Source organism: Sorex araneus, chromosome 3 (assembly GCF_027595985.1).
Source record: "Sorex araneus isolate mSorAra2 chromosome 3, mSorAra2.pri, whole genome shotgun sequence".
NCBI classification, from domain to species: Eukaryota; Metazoa; Chordata; class Mammalia; order Eulipotyphla; family Soricidae; genus Sorex; species Sorex araneus.
In genome coordinates, this window is record NC_073304.1 from 86,881,710 (window position 1) to 86,899,948 (window position 18,239).

Sequence of the window (18,239 nt, forward strand, 5' to 3'; positions counted from 1 at the left end):
CTTCCTTCCTTCCTTCCTCCCTCCCTCCCTCCCTCCTCCCTCCCTCCCTCTCTCTCTCTTCTTTCTTTCTTTCTTTCTTTCTTTCTTTCTTTCTTTCTTTCTTTCTTTCTTTCTTTCTTTCTTTCTTTCTTTCTTTCTTTCTTTCCTTTCTTTCTTTCTTTCCTTTCTCCCCCACACCTAGCTCAGGACTTACAGAAATCATTCACTCAGGGATCACTCCTAGGAAGGCTTGAGGGACCATATGTAGTGCCAGCAATCAAATCCAGGTTAGAGATATGTGAAGCAAATGCCCACTTAATCTCTCTGGTCCATAAGCATTAAAGAAAGCAAGCTAGCTATTAGTATTGAACTGAACTTCTTAAAATATATATACGCACAACTCTATGATATTCTGAGAGTTGAAGTTTGGGTGACCTGCTGATTTCAGAAGATTCAAAATGCGGAAGAATGCAGTCTCTGGATTGGAGTGATAGTACAGTGTATAGGATGTTAGCTTTGCATGAGCCAACTTGGGTTCGATCCCTGGCATCCCATATGGTCCCCCGAGCATTGCCAGAAGGAATTCCTGAGTGCAGAGTTGGGAGTAACCCCTGAGCATTGCGGTGTGTGACCCCCCACTCCAATTTTTAAAAGAGAGAAAGAGAATGCTGTCTTCCCTAAACAAGCTGTCTGTGAATATGTAGGAGTTTCCAGATGATTCAAATCATTCATCTTCCCACTTGAGAAATACTTGAGTGCTTGTTGGGTTATAAGTATTGGTGGGCATTCTCCTCACCTCTTCCTTTCTTCCTCCTTCTAGTTCCTTCTGTCTAAAACTCTTACCATGTCCTAGATTCTGTTTCCCTGACTTTTCAAATCCTTCTTTTTCTCTTGCTCCACTTTCCACTCCTCTTCCTCCTCTTTCTTCGGTTTTTGTTTTTTGATTTTTTTTTTTTTGCCACAGCCAGCCAGCCTTGGGGACAATGTGGTCCTCCCTGCCCCCCCCTGCCCCTGCTGCTGTAAGCCAAGAACTCAGCCTACCGAGTTATCTCTCTGGCCTTGATTATTGCACTTCTTTTCTTTGTCTTTAACTTTTCTGTTGGATCCTTCCTTTTAAGGCATCTCTTTAATCTGCAAAGGGAAACTTTGACCTTGTACTCTCCTCACAAACCCATCTGTGAGAATGAGTTGTCTGTGATAGTAAACTCAACATGTACTTACTTAACCACGAGAATCTGCAGCCACCACCGCATAATGTAGTCAATGAAATACTGCATATGCGACAGTGGCGGCAGCATTACTTTGCCTATGGACCCCCGGAGCGTCGAGATGCTCTAGCCCACACAGGCTGCTGCCACATGCATTGGCACTGCATCGCCCCCTCTGCCACTTTTCCTTCCTTTCTTGACCATCAGTCTCAGGGATATTCATACTCCATCTCAGAATGCGCTTCTTGGAGAATCCAATCCACAGCAATTAGTAGTTTGAAAAAAATAGGGAACAAAATGATCTTTAGAAACTGGATCATGGGTTTGAGGATGTGGGTCCTTGGTAGAGCTCATGCAGAGGAGGAGGAGGGGGGGAGAAGAGGAGGAAAGGGGGAGGTGCAGGAATGGGAGGGGGAGGAGGAGGAGGAAGCTGGGTCATGCACCACCTAGCTGTCGATGAAGAGCTGGCAATCCAATTAGTTAATGTGTTATCCTTGGTGAACGGGCATAGTGAGCTGGCAGGATACTGGGAGAGAAAGCTAGTTGGGGGAAGTTTCAGGTGTTTGTGGTGTGGCATCAGACCTATAAGGACAGAAGAATCAGGAGACTGTCACTGAAAACCAAGTGTGAAGTCAGAGGGCCTCTTTAGTAGTGTACTGAGAGGGCATCAGCTCCTGGCACATAAGAGAGGGAAATCTGAGGGCTGGGCCGTCATCAAACTAGTCTGAGCTCATAGGACAGAAGATATAATATAAGGGTGAAGGTGCTTACCTTACCTCTTGCTGACCTCATTTCAAATTCCTGGCACCTCACCTCACATGGTTACCTGAAAAGCTCCAGGGGTCACTCCTGAGCAAAAAGCCAGATACAACCTTGAGCACCTCTGGTTCTCTCTCTCTCTCTCTCTCTCTCTCTCTCTCTCTCTCTCTCTCTCTCTCTCTCTCTCTCTCTCTCTCTCTCTCTCTCTCTCCCCCTCCCTCCCTCCCTCCCTCCCTCCCTCTCTGTCTCTGTCTCTCTCAAATAATCTCCACAAAATGTCTGATCTGTAATAAGATGAAACTCCCAAGCAAGGGGCCAGGGAGATGCTCTGAAGACTAGAGCATGTGCTGTACATGAGAGCTCTGGATTCAATTCCCAGTACCACATGGTCCCCTGTGTTCCACTAGGAGTGGCTTCAAAATAAAAAAGAGACCCCAAAGCAAGCTAGATCTGTAAAATCACAGCTGGAGCCTGAGCTGGAAAATGGATGACATATAGCACAGGTATATGATTGATGGCCTGAAATTATCCAATTCCCAGATTCTCAGAACTCCCTAAATCTGCTAACATGACCCCTTATTCAGCAACAGAGGACTGAAAAACTATGCAAGACTACATATGCCCTCACAGTCTGCCAGGCCCTCCCTCCTGGACATAAGTCTTGGGTTAACTCCCTTCATAACCCAGTGAGGAACATATTGGACCTGCTGAGGGAGGATAGGGCCTCTCCCTAAAGCTGCAACAGAAGCTAGCCAAGCATGTAACAGGACAGCAGCGAGGGTGGCCAGGGACCTGAGGGTGCTGATAGAGGGAGCAAGCTGTACCATTACGGTAGGGAGGAGCCCAGTTGATTTGGGAGCACTCTCCTAACACAGATTTAATGTGTATCTTCTTTTATCATAGGGAATCTTTTTCTTCTGGTACAGAATTTACCACTCTGCCAAAGATCTAAGGAAATGGTGCAAATCAAATTTCTATTAGAATCTCTCTGTCTCTGTCTCTCTCTCTCTCTTTCTCTCTCTGTTTCTCCTGGGAGATTCCCACACACAGCTGTGCTTAGGGCTTACTCTTAGCTCTGCATTCAGAAATCACTCCTGGCAGTGCTCAGGGGACCATATATGGTGCAGAGGATCAAACCCAGGCCAGCTGCATGCAAGGCAAGCACTGTAACCACTGTACTATCACTTTGGCTCCTTTTCTATTTTTTTTTTTGTCACACCCAGTGATGCACTGGGGTTACTCCTGGCTCACACACTCAGGAATTACTCCTGGCGGTGCTTGGGTGACCATATGGGATGCTGGGAATCGAACCCGGGTCGACCACGTGCAAGGCAAACGCCCTACCCGCAGTTCTATCTCCCCAGCCCCTCCTTTTCCATCTTTTGGGTGGCCACAGCATGTTATCAGTGTCTCTGTTTCATTCCATTGCTCTAAATCAGCCACAGAATTTCTGCTGAGCCTCTTTGAGTTGCTTTTGCTTTTGCCACTCATAGTATTGATGCTATTTTTTTTTTTGCCTTACTTTGTTTGAAAGCTGAAAAGCCCGTGCTAAATTTCATTTGAAATGTTTTTGTGCTTGGGGCCACACCAGTGATGCTCAGGAGTTACTCCTAGCTCTATGCTCAGAGATCACTTCTGGCAGGCCTTAGAAGACCATAGGGGATATCAGGGATCAAACCTAGGATAGCCACATGCAAAGCAAGCTCCCTACTGGGGCTATACTATCTTTCCAGCCCCTCATGTGAAATGTTTAGCTTGATTGGTAATGCTGTTAGCATTTTCCTAGACTTCTTTTTTCTCTGGACCATTCTATTCTGGAACCAACTTGACTCACTGCTTCTATTCCTTGAATCTCAAATTTTCTCTTTCCCCACAGTACTCTTCCATCTTTCCAAAAGAAACGAATGTTCCTGAAGCTGCGAGGAGGAGGCTACAGAAATTGTCACCAAATACCAGATTTACAGTTCATTATTAAAGGAGGTAACTCAGAAATAGCTAGATGGATGGGCTGAAGAAGGGCCTCCACACTTTCATGTTCTCTCCAGGCACCACTCTTGCAAGTCTGCACATGTTCAGCAACCTGGAAGCTCTTTGAACTATTTTAAGGCACACATGTGATAGGTTACTGTCAACTTGCTGAGCACATAAATTTTAGACAGTAACAAGAAAATGGGAGCCTGAGAACAAGTGATAGGAAGAAAAGAGTCTAAATCCCAAATTCAACACCAGAAGAAGGAATTGACTCCAAAAAAGTTTTTGGTCTGTGTGTGTGTGTTTTGCTGGAGATTGAACCTATGTCCTCACACATGGGAGTTTTGTGGTCTACCACTGATCTGCATCTCCAGCTTCTTAAAAGTAGGTTTGTATTTTGTTTGTGGTGTTAGGTATTAAACTCAGCATCTCACATATGCAGGGTAAGTGCTTTACCAATGAGTTACATCCCTGGCCTTCCAAGAAGTTCTGAAAAGAATTTCAAATTATTATTGCTATATTCCCTAGCCCATTAACCAGATTTTACAAACCAATCCTTTCTGGAGTCCTCCTTTTCATCAGCTGACTTCAAATTCAACAGGTATAAATTCAAGAGAAACTAATTTCCTACACAGGGTTTTTTTTCTGCCTGTCTTTATTTAAAGGGTCGACTCACTGCCAGCTTGATCATCATTTGTCTGATACTTCCTCTTCTCCCTGCTTCTCCATGTAATCTTTAAGTCCTGGAAATTCCAAAACTTTCAAATTACCCAGAACCTATGAACTTCTCTTCCTGTCCACTGATCCCTGCCCTCTCTTAGTTCTGGACATTATAATCTTTTGCCAAAATGACAGTAACCTTTGGGATTCCATTCCTTTTCATATACACTTGTCACATTGCAGCCACAGTAATATGTCAAACACAAATCTGGGATCGGGAGAAAACTTAAAGGATTGAGTCATAAGCATAAAGCCCAAATTGAGCCTCTACCTCCATATACATCCTCCTACCCCATCACAGGAGCACGGAATGTAGCTCTGGAGACTCCAGAGCACCGCCAGGTGTGACATTGGTGTTCCTGGAGCATCAAACCATACCATTGGGTATCACTAGGAGTGGACCTGGGCCCCTGATGACTTTGGAGGCCTAATAATAATAATAAATAAAGCACCTAATTAAACCGTTCTTCGGCTTAAAAGTCTGTTAATATTAAGGTTCAAATTTTCAATAGTTTATTAGGCTCTGAAAGATGTGGCCGCTGCGAGCCCTGCAAGTTCTCTCCATACACTAATGCTTGCAGTTCCCTGAATCCAGCTTCTACTATTGCTGGACTTGGCCCACGCTATTCTCTCCTTGGAAAACCATTCCCTAGACTTTCGCTTGAGTCACACAGCTGCATCATCCTTCACGTTTCAGTTCCTGTGTGTCTCATACTGCTCCGCAGACGGGCTTCACGGCCCAGGAGGCGTGAAGGGAGGTGCAAGGAGACTGTAACTTCCAGGCCGGCTGAAGGCGCCCTCGACACTCCATCAGGGTCAGCTAAAATGCTCCTCAGAACCGACCCATTTGTCTACAGCAAGAAGGCGACCCACGGATCTTCGGCACAGCACCAGAGACCTCTTCCCGCCCAGCCAGAGGCCAGTCCCGGGTAAATGACTGAAATTCACAGACACACAGAGCCCGGAAGCCGAAGCGGAGACCACGCCCCCGACGCTGCGTCGGGGGCGGGGCGGGGCGGGGCGGCGGGCCCCGGCGAACGGCGTGCGCCGGGCGGTGGGCGGGGCCAGGGGCGGAGCGGAGCGCGCATGCGCGCTCGCCTTTGTGTGGGTCGAGCGGCGGCGGCGGCGGTGGCGGCGGCAGTGGCGGTCCCACTGGCAGGCGGGCGAGAGGGGAGTCCGGGCGGCGTCCGGCGTGGAAGCCGGGGCAGCACCATGGTCAAGAAGCGGAAAGGTCGCGTGGTGATCGACTCGGATACGGAGGACAGCGGCAGCGATGAGAACTTGGATCAGGTGAGCACAGGCCGCGGAGGCGCGGGCCGGAGGAGCGGGAGGGCTGAGCCCCGGCCACGGGAGCCGGGAGCCGGCGGGGCCCGGGGTCGCCCGGCCCGAGTGCCCGGCCCCACCCGGCGCCCGGCCCGCGCCGCCGACCCCTTCCCGGCGTCCCGGCCGCGCCCGGCGCCCGCGGAGGCCGGCCGGGGCCTGGAGATGGAGCCCCGCGGACTTGGCGCCTTGGGCGGGGAGGCGGGGCAGGGTCCGGGCTGGTGGGCCGCGGGGCAGCGCGCTGCTGGGGCTCGCCGGGCTCGGCCCGCCGCGGGCCGGGTGATCGAGGGTCGCCCGGCGGCCCGGGAGACTGCGGAGCTTCGGAAAGGAGAGGTGCCAAGGCTGAGCGTGGAGCGTGTGGCATGGCGCGGGGGAGGGGGCCCCGTGGGTGCTGGCTCTGGAAGATGAAGTTTTCCCCATCAGAGAACCGAGAGGGGAGGGACACTCGTCAGTGGTCCGCCGGACCCTCTGTGATTGGCGAGGAAGACTTAGCCGTGGGCACCAATCTATTTGGCAACTCGGGTCATTTGTGGTGAAGAGCAGTCCCCGTTGGGATGTCAGACGAGAGGAAAAACTCCGGGGAGGAGGAAAGAGGGCAGAAGTGGAGAAATATATAGGGCGGTTGGGAGCGGGTGGAGGGGAACGACCGTGGCCGAGGGCTTTGAGCCTTTTTCGTGCAGCATCCCCGGGATTCTTTCTTAGTAGGAAGTGGTGCCAGGAGCCTCTGAAAGTAACTTTTGCTCTCCCCGCCCGGGCTGCTTAGGCTGTTTTACATATTGTGGGAAATTCTGTAAGGAGAAGCTGTCCTTTGTAGCCGCGCTCTGGTGATACGAGGGGATACAGGGGCTTCCTCCTGTGTTCTCTGAACACATGCCGGAAGGAATGTGCAGGAGAGAGTAACTTTGAATCTAAAAATTTGACTCCTAGCAGCTTTTGCTATGTATCTGTGGTCTCAACCATAAGACTTAAGGTCTAATGTCAGCCTTGTGGATCTAATTGGGCTGAAGTAAGAACTGATATTACTACAAGCGCTTACAAACTAAAGCTTTTGTATAAATGACTTCTCTGGCTCATTTGTCTTAGGCCTGTTGTCTTAAGATGAAAATATTAAGATATGGGTCGGAGACATGGTACAGCATGCACTCATCTGGTCCTCTGGGCACAGAGCTGGGAGTAAGCCCTGAGTACCACCAGATATGCCCCCTCCAGCATCCCCAAAAAAGCAAAACCCAAAATACAATGAAAGGAAAATGCTCTGAAAAGGAGGCCCTGTAGTTGTGTTGAAGAAAAGGTGTTATTTTGAGAATGGTATGGAAATAGAGAACTATCAAAGGAATAGACACGTTATTTTAGGATAGGAATTATAAGATAAAAGGGGAATTTTGTCTTAATGAAAGCTTCCTGAAATTTACAAAAATATATAAGTGTGGGTCTTAAAGATAGTGTAGCAGGAAGAACACTTGTCTTGCACATAGTTAACCAGGTTTGATCCCCCATACCTGGGCCCACCAGGAGTGATCCCTGAACAAAAAGCCAGGGGTAAGTTTTGAGCAGACTGGTGTGGGCCTCCCCCCAATATCCATAGGTAATTTGGGACTGAAAGTTTGATAATTTTAAACTGACATTTAGCAGTGAAAACTACATGGATAATTATGTTGCAGGTAACATTATAATTACATATACACAAATGTATATGTAATTATTCAAATTTTTTAATTCTAATTTTCAGAATTAGAAATGTGATGTTTTTTGATAATAGCCTTTGCTCCCATTTACGTAGTGACTGGATTGAAGTAGTTATTGTAATTTATTTTACATGTCCAAGTCCTTTTTGTTTTGTTTTTTTTTTTTGTTTTTTTTTTTTTTTTTTTGGTTTTTGGGTCACACCCGGCGATGCACAGGGGTTACTCCTGGCTCTTCACTCAGGAATTACCCCTGGCGGTGCTCAGGGGACCATATGGGATGCTGGGATTAGAACCCGGGTCGGCCGTGTGCAAGGCAAATGCCCTACCCGCTGTGCTATCGCTCCAGCCCCCCAAGTCCTTTTTTTTTTAATTATGGTGAAGTTGTTATTTCACCCATTTTTCATATGAAGAAAGTGGAGGTTGAATAAGTAGCTTCCTAGATTCTCACAGCTTTCAGGTGGTGCGGTTGAAATTTGAAACTTAAACTTCGATACTGCAATGCCTGTTCTCTTCCATTATACCAATTTAATTTATTAGTCCTTTGTGGGGGGTGTCGGGAAGGTATGGCAGCACTAGGAGGTGCTGGGGACTGACTTAGGGCTCAGGGGTCACTTTGGGCTGTGCCCTGGGACTGCGCTGGCTTCCCACATGCAAAGTGTTGCTCTCCAGCCTCGGGAGCCGTCTCAGGCCCAGTGTTTCCTATTGCAAAAGGAGAGTAGAGTTTCTCGTGAACATTTCCGTGTTGCTAGAATTCATGTTTGTGAGGTAACTTGAATACTTGAAAGGGAATTGGTGTATCAACTGAGAAGATATGTTCTTATCAAGGAGGGCTTCCTTGGTAAAGCCTTCTCATGACATCTCTTCTGATAATGAATGATCCATGCTGCAAATTATTCAGTCCTTAGCGATTTTTCACAGAATTCTGACAAATGAAATGAGTTGAGAACTTCATTTTGTGATAGAGTGTTCACTTGATTCACAAAGAGCTTTTCCAAAATGTGAACGGAGTGGATTGCAACTTTATTTGTTGGTTTGGAGGCCACACCCTGTGGTGCCCAGGACTTACTCCCTTTGTGCATATGTCAGGGTGCTTGGGAACCCATATATGGTACCAGGGATCAAATTGGGGTCAGCCAAGTCCAAGTCCAGTTCTTCACAGGGTGTACTAGCTCTCTGGCCTGAGAGGATTGCAACTTTAAATGCAACTCTAACTATCTGGTTGTAAAAAGGCACTAGTATGCAATTTGTAAGTAATACTTAATACACTTGAACAACTATTTTCAACTTCTTGCTCTTTGACCACTCAGTGGCCTTCTTTATTGGATGAGAACCAGATCAGAATTCCTTTTTCCTCATCATCTTGGTGACTTCTACCTACCCCTTTGTTGAGCACTGGGCCAGCCTCTCAAAGGAATCAAAATAAAACAATCTCTGCCTCTTAGCCTTTACCAGACATATTAAGCAGAAGTTCAAAGTGTGCTTGTTTGCTGAGGAATCCTCAGAGCAAAATTAATGGATTCTAGACCTTTTTTGACCACGATGTTTTAGGCAGCATGCTCCACCTTGTTCTGGGTCTTCATTGGGGTATAATAATGTATTTGCTGTCAGGTGTTGCTTCTTATGGAAAAGAACCAATTATAGCCAATCTTGGAAAGTCTCATGTGAGAGCAGAACACAGTTAAGAGGGTTCGGTGTCCTCCCCACCTCCTCTGTCCCTGTGGGGTTTGCTCATGGACATCTAAGCCCTCGTGTCACTAATACTATCTCGATTTAGCCCTTCTGAATGTGAAGCACATGAACCTTCCATGCTGGTTTTTGCTCGTGGTGGGAGGAACACCTTTGTCAGAAGCTACCTGGGGTGCCTGTTTAAAATGTACTTTTTTGGGGCCTGGAAGATACTCAAAGGGCTTAGTGCATGCTTTGCATGTGGAGCCCTGGATTCAGTCTCCAGAACCCTGTGATCCCATGAGCACCAAGTTGAGAGTAGTTTCCAAGCACTATTGGATATGGTCCTGTCCCCCCCCCCCCCCATGAAGAAATAGGCACAGTTAAAGTGCACTTTTTATTTATTTTTGTTTGTTTTTGTTTTGGGGCCACATCCAGTGATGCTCAGAGATTACTCCTGACTCTGCACTCAGATACTATTCCTGGCGGTGCTCGGGGAACCATACGATATGCAGGTGATGGAACCCATATTGCCTCCATGCAAATCAAATTCCCTTCCCACTGTACTATCACTCCTGCCCCTAAAGTGCAGTTTTTAGAGCATCCCAACCTCAGACCTGTTGAATAAGACCCTTAGAAAATAGAGATGTGGGATTCTGCCGTTATGTTAATAATTGAGATAAGTCTTTGTAATTGGGATCAAGTAGTGTGTTTTTGTTTTTGTTTTTTTTACGGGGGTGGGGGGGTGCACATACCAGGCAGTGCTCGGGGCTAACTCCTGTTCTGCCCTTGGTAGATCATTCCTGGCAGGTGCTTGGTGAAACATGTAGGGTGCTGGGGATCTAACCAGGTAGGCCCAGTGCAAGGCAAACATTCTGTTCACTGTACTATTGCTCCAGCCTGGAGCAATAGTAATTTCAAAAGTAATTTGAAGGGAAAAGGAGGTAGAGCTATTGGCTCTTCTAAGTCTCTGAAATCATTGAATGGTTTTTATGCTTTTTGTTGCTTTTCATTTTCTTTACTTGGTATGAAGGGTGGGCTGGAGTGATAGCACAGCGGGTAGGGTGTTTGCCTTACATGCAGCCGTCTTGGGTTCAATTCCTCTTCCCCTCTCAGAGAGCCTGGCAAGCTACCGAGAGTATCTTGCCCGCACGGCAGAGCCTGGCAAGCTACCCATGGCATATTCAATATGCCAAAAAACAGTAACAACAAGTCTCATAATGGAGACGTTACTGGTGTCTGCTCGAGCAAATCGATGTGCAACAGGCAGACAGACAGTGATGTGAAGGGTCTGTAGTAGCTGAATCAGAGTAGTTTAAAATTTATTTTAATTTTCAAAGTGTTTTTAAATTCAGATCTTGGAGAATTGGAAGTGTTGTTTTGTGTTTTTTGTTTTTTAAGTTGTGACTTACTAGTGACCTCCTTAATATCGACCACAATCTTTCTTCAACATTTTAAAACTGGGGACCATGTAGATACTTGCCTTTGCTTCTTGGGGCAGTGAGGGTGGGGTGGATCTAGGTTTGCCTCTCGTGTGCCTACCTGCATATAGATAATATATGTCACTCTTTTTTTTTTTTTTTTTTGCTTTTTGGGTCACACCCGGCTATGCTCAGGGGTTACTCCTGGCTTTTGCACTCAGGAATTACTCCTGGCGGTGCTCGGGGGACCGTATGGTATGCTGGGAATCGAACCCGAGTCGGCCGCATGCAAGGCCAACACACTACCCACTGTGCTATCGCTTCAGCCCCAATATATGTCACTCTTTATGGAATAATATTGTGTGTGGGGTCTCATAGAATGAAAAACTCCTGAGAGAATAGAAAAATTAGTTTTCTAGTCATATCAGTACAATTCAATGTTTATGAAAACTTTGCTCTCATAAAAGGAGTTCCTTCCATCCTGGATGCTTTATTTCATGATTTTTCTTTCTTATTCAAGATGGTTGTTATAGTGTCATGTCCTGTTTTTCTCATCCTACTTGAAATAAGAATAATCAACTTTGTCTTGAGAGAACAGGCCCCCTAAGTATTTTCTAGGAATTATTTTAGATGTTATTTTAACCCCCACCCCCAATTTATATTTTAAATTCTCCTTCCTTAAATTCTCCTGGGGAAGTGAGAAATTTGAAAGTCATGTTGCTTATTAGCATAGTGTTCTTGACATTAGTCGGAGCAGAGTTAAGTCTGGGAAGAACTTCTGAGAAGTGTTAGTGTTAACTCCGGCAGTTTTAACTTTCTGTCATTATGTTGCGTCTGTCCAGAGGTACTATAAGTCCTGGCTCTTTTGCAGGGCTTTTCTTGACAGTGCTGGGGAGGTTGAGTGGTGTGGGAGCTTGAACTGAAGACTTTTTTTGTGTGTTTGTTTTGGGGCCGCACTGAGATGCTCAGGAGTTCCTCCCGACGGAGCTTGGGTGCCCACATGGGATACCAGGGATGGAACCTGCGTGGCCGGCGTGCAGTGCCTATCCACCGCCCTACCCACTTCGATCTCTCTGGCCTCTGACTAAGAGACTCTTGGCAGAACCCCAAGACCCATCTATCTTCCCATTTTGTTGGGCATCCAACTCCCTTCCCAGACTGTATGTGGTCCCTGGGCAGGCTTGCTGCTCTAGCACACACATGTTATTGCTGGGAACTGGCTCTCAGGAACACAGAAGCAGACCTGCAGGAGCTGGAAGAGGAGGGCCAGGGGAAGAGACGGAAAGGATGGGAATTGCCCTGAGAGTCACTTTCGGCAAAAAAAAAAAAAAAAAAAATACATTGGGGCTTTCAGATTAAAAACTCGTTTGTGGCTTTTTAATTTTTCCCCCCACGTCAGGGCTTACTCTGAGCTCTGTACTTACGAATCACGCCTAGTGATAGTTTGTGATACCGGGTTTCAGATCAGGGTTAGCTGTGAACTGGGCAATCACCTTACCCGCCATACTACATACGTACAGCTTCTCATTTTGGGCACTTGGTAAAAATTTATTAATTTGGTGCTGGAGATCTAATACGGTGTGAGGCACTTGCCTTGCACACGGCCAACCCTGGTTTGATCCTCTGTGACCCATGTGTTCCCCCAGCCCTTGCCAGGAGAGATCCCTGAGCACAGGTCGGTGTGGCAAAACAAAACAAAGACAAACCCTCAATTATCTTCCATTACAGTTACTCTGCTGGAGAGAAGGTTGGTAACTTTGGATCAAGTGAAACGGATTGTTACATTGCCATTTGGAGTTTATCACTTCAGAAAGATAATTCATTATTTTATTTTCCTTTTAAAGTTATTTGTGGGCCATACCCAGAGATGCTTACTCCCGGTAATGGTTCATATGGCTCAGGGGACCATATGGGATGCCTGGGATCGAACTTGGTCAGCCACGTGCAAGGCAAGCGCCCTACCCACTGCACTACCACTCTGGCCCCTGCTTTATTTTCCCACTGTTGTAAAAGCAGTATCTCCAGCAAGACAACCCCCTTGGTCCCACAGACACACACATTATGCATATATGTTCCTTACTCTGTAAAGGACTGATGTCCACTGTTGAGATGACACATCTCTACCCACTGTTGTTCTGTATTTGCCACACCTTGCAGGACACAGGGTGTTGGTTCTCCAGCTCTCCAGTGTGGAGCTGGGGCCACTCCACACAGACTGGGCATCCTGCGTGCCAAGCATGCCCTTCGAGCCTCTGTGCCATCCTCCCCACCCTCTACCAACAGTTCCCCCTTCTCCTAAGATTTTTGGTTTTTTATTGAATCAGTGTGAGAGAAACCCTTACAAAGCTATTCATGATTAGGTTTCAGTCATAGTGTTCCAGCACCTATCCCTCCACCAGCAGTTTCAATAAAAAGAAAAGAAAGGAAATAGTATCTCTAATGTAGACCTCTGTAAATTCCTACTCTTTCCGCCGCAGTGCTTACACCCTCCCTCTTCTCTCTGTTACCTGCCAGGGATGCTGCTCTAACTTCCTGCTCCTCCCTGGGCCGCCCCTCCCCACCTTGGCTCTGTTTCTCTGTTCCCTTGGACAGGCCTAGAGGATGGTGCACCCCTGCTTAAAACACTTGACTGCCTTAACATAAAATTCCTGCTCCTAATCTTGTTTCCAAAACCAGGGATAGACCTGGTTTTTTCTTCTTGTTTTCTTATGCCACACATACATTAATCCTTGGGATCGTGGCAGTGCCAAGCCAACTTGCTGTGCCTGGATGGAACCTGTGGGTCCTGCTTGCAGAACCTTATGAGAGATCTCCCCAACTGGTGTGGTTTCTCCTTACCTGGACGGTCGCTCATTCCAATGACGCTGGAAACAGCTTTAGGCGTTCTGTGTAGTGTGTTGAATGCTGGCATTACTTCCAGCAGGTCTTGGTGGAGCTTTTATAAGCCATACTGGCACCCCACATTGCCACTCCCCCGGGGCAGAGGTTTCCAAACTTATTTGGTCTGCCGCCCTCTTTTCAAAGAGGAAATTACTCCTCTGGAAATCTAATAGTTTTAAGTGGAGAGATAGCCCCTCCTGCCCCCCAGTTGTTCCTGAGGCTACTATTACCCTCCCCCTAGATCTTTTCAGTGTTAATGAACCCAAGTTCTAGCCCCTCACTGGCACAAAAAAAAAAGGACAAAAGAAAGTCTTTGCAATATACATACTGTAGCTATTATTATTGAGTTCAATGTTTAAAAGGGACTAACTACCCCAATCAGATATACTACTTGAAGAAGGAGAGCTATTTGCTAGGTTTTTAGTAGACTGTAACAGAAAGGCATTACCAACACTTTATTTTTTTTTTTTTTGCTTTTTTTTGGGGGGTCACACCTAGCAATGCACAGGGGTCACTCTTGGCTCATGCACTCAGAAATCACCCCTGGCGGTGCTCAGGGGACCGTATGGGATGCTGGGATTTGAACCCAGGTCAGCCGCGTGCAAGGCAAACGCCCTACCCACTGTGCTATCACTCCAGCCCCACATTACCAACACTTTAGCTGAGTAAGGTAACTTTTGTTATTTTGGGGCCTCACCTGGCAGTGCTCAGAGCCCACTTATGTCTCTGTGCTCAGGGCTTACTGCTGCTGGAGCTGGAGAAGCACTCTGCTTGCTGTACTCTCTGGCCCTAATGGTAACTTCTTGGGGGGGGGGGGTTTGTTTTTTGTTGGGCCACACCTGGTTCTGTGCCCAAGGATCATTCCTGGTGGTATTCGGGACCCTATAGGGTTCTAGGGGGATCCAGCCTGGGTCAGCTACATTCAGAGCAAGCACCCTACCCTCTGCATTGTTTCTCTGGCTCTTTCCCCTCCCTCTGCTCCCCCCCACCACGGTAAATTTTTTGTTTTGTTTTTGGACCACTCCTGGCAGTGCTCTGGAGACCCTCAAGTGCTGGTATCAGACCTGAGTTTCCTACGTGCAAAGCATGTGTCCAGATCTGTTGAGCTCTCTCTTCAGCCCACAGTGACTTGGTGTATGTCTGTTGCAAGTAGTAGTGAGTGTTTTGGGCAAGGAATCAATTGATAACATAGCCAAGGCCCTGTTATAACAAGTTGGTATTTGTGCATTTGTGAACTTAATCAAGTTAGGAAAGAGATTGCTGAGCAGAAATCTTTTATTTTTATTTTGATTTTGTTGTTGTGGTTGTTCTTTGGGGCACACCTGGTGATGTTCAAGGGTTACTCCTGGTTCTGCACTCAGGAATTACTCATGGCGGTGCTGGGGGACCGGTGCTGGGGGACCGTAGGGAATGCTGAGGATTAAACTTGGCTCGGCTGCATTCAAAACAAATGCCCTACCCGCTGTACTACTGCTCTGGCCCCAGAAATCTTTGAAAATTAAATATTTATTTTGTTTTGGTTTTGGGGCCACACCCCACACTTGGATTACTCCTGGCTCTGCACTTAGTAATTACTCTTGCTTGGCCATGCTCGAGGGATCCTGTGGGATGCCAGGGATTGAACCCAGGTCTGCTGAATGCAAGGCAAATGCCCTACTTGCTGTACTATCATTCAGGCCCCTAAATTTTATAAATTTACACTAAGGTAAAAGGGGGAAAAGTAAAGACCATTTAATTACCATCAAGCCCAGCAGTCCTAGATTATTCCCTATTTTCACTCATATTTACCCAAATGACAGCAAAACTCATGTTTACACAAAAACCTATATATGAACACATAAACTGAATGTGTAAACAACACAGGTATTTTTTCCCGTTTATTTCTGGGCCACACCTGGCAGTGCTCAGGTCTTTACTCTGCTCTCAGGGTCATGCGTGGTGGACTTGGGGACCATTGTGGGATGCCAGGGATCTAACTGGCCACATGCAGGGCAAATGTCCTGCCCGCTGTACCATCTCTCAGGCCCCAACACAGATGGTTTTTAACTGGTTAGCAGATACACATTGTGTGGTATGTTCACGCAAGGGAACACTAAGGAGGGAAAGGAGTGGGTCGCTCACACATGCTGCAGCTGAGGAGTGGAAATGCCTGGCACTCAGGAAAAAGTATGACGGCCAGCTTCAGTGCAGATGTTCTACGGTAGGCGGATTGCGGGAGTGGAGGAGTGGGGTCCCAGCAGTGCTGGGGTTACTGGCAGGCTACCAGTACCAGGGATCAAACTCAGGGCCCTGTGCATGCCAGTTCTGTGCTTCAGCCTTTTGAACCCAATAGACAGATCTTTAGGGAAATAGAATTATGGTTGTCAGGGTTGGGGGGGGCGTGGAGTGGTGTGATGAGAGGGATACGAAAGCACAGGAAGTTCAGAGGGATGGTTTGAATTCCCTGACTTTTATCTTGATTAGGAGAGTAATTAAAGATATGTTTGTCATACTCACAGAATTGTATATAATAAAGGACAGAGTATGCTATGTGAAATTATACTTAACGTTTTAACAAGACCCTGAAGAACACAAGTAACCGTTGTACTTTGCATTCAATCAGTAGGAATGATCGTTTCTGTGTATTTTTGCGATTGTCGGGCTTTTTGGGAAGTGGGTCTGCTAGGCTTTCTCTGATGAAATGAGAAGAGTAACATGTCCTGACCGCTTATGAAGACAAGAGTCGTGTTAGCTGCTAATCTGAGAAGGTCATTTGCTCATTCTGGCCAAGGATGGTGTGCTCCGAAAATAGAAAGAGGCCACAGAAGAAAACAGATACCGGAGCACTCGTTGTTTGTTTGTTTGTTTGTGTTTTAAATCTGTCCTGGAACTTGACCTATAATTGTACACCACCACCATCTTCATCAAGGAGTAACTACTAAGTATTTATTAGTTGTATTTTTCTCCTTTGGGCAGAAGGGAAACATGTTTTAGATGGGTAAACTAGGACTAAATTAAAAGCTAGGATTCTGCCTCTGTCATGTACTCACTGTATTCTTGAGGTAAGTTACTTAACCTCTCCTGCTCCCCCTAGTTTCTTTATCTTTACCTGGGGATCCTAAGAGTTGTCCTGAAGATTAAATGTTAGATGAAGATTAAATGTTACAAGATTAAACGTTAGAAAAGTATCTAATGTTGAGTGAAAGTAAAGTGTAATTGTGAACTGGCATCGATAGTAGCAGAGAGTATTTATTCTAGTGATTGGACCGAGTAGTGAGAGAGCAGCAGGCCCAGGTTGTTGCCCAGAGATGACAGTACTATATATCCCTCCTTCTCTGACCTCACCTCAGTCACCAGGACGAGGCAGAGGTAGTCAGTGGAAATACTGGGTTTGTCAGATTAGGGTTGAAGTGGAGAGAGGGGGCGTGGCTTGTTCTGTTGTGTGTCAGGAATCAAGCTCAGGGCCTCCCGCATGCAAGGCAAATGCTCTACCCACTGAGCCACACCCTGACCCTACGTTAGAATTCTGTTGTAGTAACCTGCCCCCTAATTTCTTGTCAGGAGCTGAATTTAATACTAGATGATACACCACTCACTGCCCCTCACCTGATTTAGGCATTTAAAAATGATCTCAGAAATCTGTAGTTTGTCAGCTTGTTCAAAATAGTGCCAAAAGTGCTAAGTTGAAGCATGATTTGTGTGTAGGGGATGCACACGAGTCCCTCAGGGCCATTGTGGAAGAAGTGGCACTCGTGGGGGAGCCCCTAGTTTCGTTTTCTCCTCACCTTTCTGTGGCAGTCATTGAGAGCACACCAAGGTGGCAGCTCTGGGGCGGGGAAATATCTTGTTCTGGGGGCGTTCTGTTCCTGGATATTTCTTCTCTGTTTACCAAAACTCAGGCAACTCCTTCTCCCCCTTTAGGAGCTCTTGTCGCTGGCAAAGCGAAAGCGAAGCGACTCTGAGGAGAAGGAGCCACCAGTGACTCAGCCTGCAGCCTCCTCAGACTCCGAGACGTCTGACAGTGATGATGAGGTGAGTGGGGAGAGGCTAGGCCTCTGCACAGAGGGTGCTCTGAGGGCCCCCGAGTTGGTGACTGCTCCTGCCAGCCACTTTTCCCTAAATGGAGACCTCTGAGCTAAAGGCCATAGAACTTTCTTCTTTTTTTTCTTTTTCTTTTTTTTTTTTTTTGGTAACTCAGAGATCAAGCCCAGGTGTCCACACATGCCAGACAAATGCTTCCCCACTGAGCTACGTGCCAGCTCCCATAGAACTCCTTAGGGAGAGAGAAGTGTGTGTGGAGTGTAAAGTCCCGGGCTGAGGGTTCGCCCCATGCCTCAGCTACTAAGCATGGTCCCAGCCCTCTCAGCCCTCTCCTGCCCCAGGCAGAACAGAGGCTTACTCTGGGTAGCCAGAATCATCACTTCTTGGGAATGATGGCATGGACTTTGCAGCAGGCAAATCCACCTATTTGTTGTTAGAACAAGAAAACTTCTTCCACATCCCCCAGCACCAAACACTGCCTTAAAAAACCCACAACCCAGACCTTAATGGAAGGGAGATGTAAGGAAGGAAAGTCCTCCCGAGTGCCTGTGTGTGTGTCCCCTCTGATTCAAAATCCCTTTTTCACTGGGAGTGACTTCCCAGAGGGTGAC

The 18,239-nt window shown here is 47.0% G+C and overlaps 1 protein-coding gene across 1 annotated transcript in view; it reads left to right on the forward strand.

Moving 5' to 3' along the window:
• Positions 1-5,723: 5,723 nt before the first annotated feature.
• The window catches only part of RTF1 (RTF1 homolog, Paf1/RNA polymerase II complex component), a 57,226-nt gene continuing 44,710 nt past the window's right edge, over positions 5,724-18,239 (forward strand). The window contains exons 1-2 of the mRNA XM_055131481.1: positions 5,724-5,927; positions 17,509-17,619. Of these exons, the coding sequence (XP_054987456.1) occupies positions 5,724-5,927; positions 17,509-17,619 (315 nt within the window). The remainder of the gene's footprint in view (positions 5,928-17,508; positions 17,620-18,239) is intronic.